The sequence below is a fragment of the Misgurnus anguillicaudatus genome, chromosome 7, assembly GCF_027580225.2.
Source record: "Misgurnus anguillicaudatus chromosome 7, ASM2758022v2, whole genome shotgun sequence".
NCBI classification, from domain to species: domain Eukaryota; kingdom Metazoa; phylum Chordata; class Actinopteri; order Cypriniformes; family Cobitidae; genus Misgurnus; species Misgurnus anguillicaudatus.
Window position 1 is genome coordinate 8,719,444 of NC_073343.2, and position 4,769 is coordinate 8,724,212.

At 34.8% G+C, this 4,769-nt stretch overlaps 1 protein-coding gene across 1 annotated transcript; it reads left to right on the plus strand.

Annotated features, from left to right (window-relative positions):
- The first annotated feature begins 1,124 nt into the window (after positions 1-1,124).
- LOC129418094 (mal, T cell differentiation protein (MAL blood group) b) lies at positions 1,125-4,297 on the plus strand. Its single transcript, XM_055173019.2, has 4 exons — positions 1,125-1,412; positions 2,750-2,917; positions 2,987-3,127; positions 3,374-4,297. Exons 1-4 carry the CDS (start codon positions 1,320-1,322, stop codon positions 3,452-3,454), a joined length of 483 nt encoding a protein of 160 aa, XP_055028994.2. The 5' UTR covers positions 1,125-1,319; the 3' UTR covers positions 3,455-4,297.
- Positions 4,298-4,769: the final 472 nt, after the last annotated feature.

Consider the following 4,769-nt stretch of genomic DNA (forward strand, 5'->3'; position numbering starts at 1 on the left):
TGTGTGTGTGTGTGTGCGCGTGTGTGTGCGCGTGTGTGTGTGTGCGCGCACACGGGTGTGTGTGTGTGTGTGTGTGTCTTTGTTTTGCATCTGTGGCTGTTTTTTGCCAAATTCTGTAAAAAAAATATTCTCTGTGGCAGTCATACCTTTGTGTGTTTGTTTGTTTGTGTGTGTGTGTGATTGAGCATGTCTTTTCTATATTGCATTTGTGCTTTAGTATCAGGCCTACCTTTCTGTGTTAAAATTTTCAGATTTATTCTGGATGCATTGATTTTTTTGACAAATAAAATGGAAATATATATATATATATATATATATATATTTTTTTTTTTTTTGCATTTTCCATTCATTTTAATTGGGGTCATTTTTACCTCCAAAGGGCCTCTTTTGGTGAATTATTTTACACCTCTTTAGAACGACCGAATCAAGCCCAGTTTTTTTATATGAATCTTGACAGATAATCTGGAAAAGTCACTAAATCTTACTCCACTGTGATGAAGGGAACCATGTTTTTAACTAAAGAAAAGTGGCTTGGGGTAAGATTGACCCCAAGGGACTTATTAGGGTTAATTAAAGATTTAAACAGTACATTTACAAAAACATTGTCCTTTTTTAATGTTAAAATAGCTTTGTGGTCCTCCTACGAGATGTCAATCTCAGAAATGGCCCCAAGCCAATTGAAGTTTGAGAACACTGTTCCCATTACAAATACCATTATGAACCATCAGCTGTTTAGCATATAACAAAAAAAATTTATTTTGGGCCAGATGATATCCCACCCAGCAACCAACACATTATCACTTAGACCACTAGAGAGCATTAAAGCTGCCGTTTCCATTTGTTTTGGTGTAGATTTAGCAGTGTAATAGCCTACTGTAATAATGCAGGGAAATCATTTACAGTATAAATATATCTTAGAATTTCTGTGATGGTTTCTATTGTTTATTTTTCAGGAGGGGTTAGCTGTTAACTCATTTTGACTCTTTTTGAACTTTTACCAAATTTACTCAGCAAACTGCATTTTACTTTTTAAAATGAATGGTCAGTATAATGTGACTGGAACTGTGAACACCTGAACAGATTGACCTATATTACTCAACATCTTACTCTTACCACAAACATCACATTCCTCGCACCTGACTCTCACACCTCGCTGACCGTCTGGAGCGTGCCCCTGCTCTCCTCACGAAGGGTGTGTCCGTGCACAAACTTTTAGTAATGACAAAGCGAGTTTTTCTGGTCTCCGATGGACATTGAAAAGACGGACCCGTGGCTCCGTTACTGCATTCATTGGTGAAGCGGATAACGGCAGCGTTAAGATGGCAGCGGCCACGCAACAGTCGATGACGAGTCTGCCAAGCGGATTCCGCGTGTGCTCCACCGCACCGGACATCCTTTACATACCTGAACTGGTGCGTGAGCATAACAATATTTAACAAAGATTTTTTTAAACATTATTATTATTATGGGCTTTTAAATTTAGTATTTAGTTTTTATTTATTTAAATAAGAGGGTGAAATGAAGAAAAATCATGTAAACAAATAAAAAATATATTGTCAATTCTAACAATAATTTTATTCATAATTATTTTAAAATGTATTTCTAACATTCTTAAAACTAAATGTGCTAGAAGGAAGTCTTCAGATCCATGCATTGACGCACCATTTGTGGTTCCCAAAAAGCCTTTATTTGTTTTTTCCTTTTTTAAATCTTCTTTTCCATTACCTTTGGTGCAACAGAAGGTTTTGTGGATGTTAAATGTTCTTTTTCAAGAGCTAAGTTTTTAAGACTATGCGTATTGTTTACCATGAAGTGAAGTGTGTTTGTTATTGGATGCAATTGAGTGCTGGGATGCTTCTGGTGACATTTAGGGGTGGGTTTGGGTCTCAAACTTTGACACTAGGTTAATAAAGACAGTGCGCAGTTAACATATAGAACTTGTAGACCTGCAACCTGATGAAGGGAAGTGTGTTGTTTATAAGAAATAATGTGCTTTTAGGTTCTAGCACTTGTGGGGGTTTATTTAGGAGCTTGTGTATCAGTAACTCAAAATTAAACCTGAGGTAAATGTGTGTTTCAGTGAAGTGATAGAGATTAGATATTATGTTTTTTATTAGGTCGATTGGGGTTTAATCAGTAAGTGTCTGTTTATGAATTTAGTCATTTGTTGGGATTTCTATGGCTACTGAAAACTCATGTGATTAAAAAATATATGTAGGCTATATAAGTGCTCAAATGCAAAACCCTAAGTGCGTCTGACATGTTTTCTTGTAAACAAGCATTTTTATCATACTCTTAATGGATTCTGCAAAATAAGTGGATATAAAGCAAGCATTTGATGAATATATAATTCGTGCAGAGAGCATTTTCTTTATTAACCAATATTCTCACTAATATATTTTTTTTGTATCTGAGCTCCTTATATGTAATTGTGTAAATATACATTTCATGCATAAGCAAAACTACGATCTAAAAATATACTTGGTTGGACATTTTCTATGTTCGTTTAAATCAGCATTTGTGTTTGGCCAAATTTTACCCATTGGGTTGAAACAAACAGGCTTTTTCTTAAAGAGCCTGGGTGGTTTGTGTGTATGCAGGATAGAAAAACAGAATATTTTAGTTTGAGTCAGTATATTATTAACATTAATGGTGTGAGTGTTAACAATCTAAATGTAATAGTCTAGTTATTTGCATGGTTGCACTGTGAGTATGCGCTAACAGACGTTGAATGTGTATGCATCTTCAGATTTGTGGAGGGCTGGTGTGGATCCTGGTGTCTTCCACACATGTGGAGCCCAACAACCCTCTGGGATGGGTCATGTTTGTGTCTTTATTCTGCTTTGTAATGACCTTTCTCTGGTTAATCACATTTGCCTGCGGGTGCTTCAAGAAAAGCAGCATCTGCCCTTTGCTGGTGAGTAGAGAAAGTTACATTGCGTCTGTGTTTGTATGAGCTGGCTTCGATTGTGACATTTGTGTGCAGGACTTTCTTTATCATCTGATTGCTGCAATGTTCTACCTGAGTGCCTCAGTTCCCCTGGCCAATGTGACCATCAACATGAAAAATGCAACTGCTGTTGCGATATATCCCTTTAACTACTACCAGATCGACATTGCAGCCGTGGTATGTACACACATATGTATCTCCAACCTGAATTTTAAGCAAGTACTTATTAAGCTAATACTCTATGAGGCTGTTTCCCCGGACAGGGTTTAGATTAATCCAAATCTAGGCTTTAGTTATAGGACAGAAGTTCCTCACAGCTACTTTAACTCATTTAGTTTAAATGACTTAATAAAGACTTTAACGTTTCACAGCCGTTTGGAGTTCAGTTAATGTTTCACTGAATTTTTAACCTCTTTCCCACAGGTACTCTCCCACATTACCACATTGCTCTACTTTATCCACTGCATCCTTTCTGCTTGTCGATGGAAATCCATTTGTTGTTAAAATTACATGACAACAGAAAAAGTAACTTGTAAAACTGCTAAATCTGTAAGAGATGAATCTCAGGGCTTAGTCATAACTGAGAGAGCCCTCCAGACAGAAACCCAAAGTTTTTTTCAGCTCTTAACTTAATAGAATTAACCAACATGCTAGATTACTTTTTACTTTATTAATAATGTATGTTTATTAAAATATGTGTTGTATATATGCAAACTTTTCTGTGAAGTCTCAATCTAATTTTGAGATTAGGAGCATCGAAGTTTGATTTTAATCATTGATTTAATTTTAATTTGCTAAAACAAAAATGATGTTTGGGTTTTCACAGACTTGTCACGCCTTTAGGAGACTAGAAACTTTTAAAAGTATAATACACTGTGAAAAGTGAACATTGGATCTACCTAAATTATATAAATTGGCAAGATATTAAAATATTTAAGTTTTATCTAAGTATTTTCTCACTGAAAATTTTAAGGTGTAAAAACTATTAAAAATTACTTCAATTCTTAAAACCTGAACAATGTAAACTTTTTCAACTTCAAGTTTCAAATTTAATTCAAGTTAATCCAACTTTCACTTTTTGCAGTGTACATGACATGAGCAGGTATAAATGAAGGGATAGTTTGTGAATTTTGTGTACTCACTGAAACTTTTTTACTAGATTAATCATTTTGGTAACACTTTACATTAAGTTATATTTGTTAACAAATATTTAATGCATTAGCTAACTTGAATTAAAGTCGCCATGAAAATAAAATGAAAAACTGTAATTTGTTTTGGAATATTGTGGTATTTTTTTACAAACGACTTATCTGTGAGCTTCATTATTTTTTAAAAATCCATGTGCCCTCGTAATCGTTAATCAAAAAAACGCAAATCTCTCTTTACTTTGTTCATATGGTATGGCAGGTGGGTGGGGTCCGTGAGAATATAGAAGCGATTAGCAATTAGCAACACGAGCCAACTTCAAATGATCCAATCAGATCTCGATGGACAAATTCAAATCCACCCCTGACTTATTTCATTTCAGAAGCCGGTTTCACTCGGACATACGTCACAACGTGGAAAATAAGGCACATCCGTTTCATGGCGACTTTAACAATGAACACTACTCCTACAGCATTTATTAATCTTTGTTATTCATGTTTTTGGCATTTGCTAATACATTTTTAAAATCAAGCATTGTAACTGTTAACATGAACTGGTGCACCATGAATTAACATGAATAACTGTATTTACATTAACTAACATTAACAAGAAGAAACACATGCTAAAAAATTATATTGTTTATTCATGTTCATGCATTTACATTAATACAACC

Coding starts and splice junctions, on each gene's coding strand:
- LOC129418094 (XM_055173019.2), top strand. CDS start 1,320: ATGGCAGCGGCCACGCAACAGTCGATGACGAGTCTGCCAAGCGGATTC. Junction 1,413..2,749: donor TCCTTTACATACCTGAACTG/GTGCGTGAGCAT, acceptor ATGCATCTTCAG/ATTTGTGGAGGGCTGGTGTG. Junction 3,128..3,373: donor AGATCGACATTGCAGCCGTG/GTATGTACACAC, acceptor TCTTTCCCACAG/GTACTCTCCCACATTACCAC.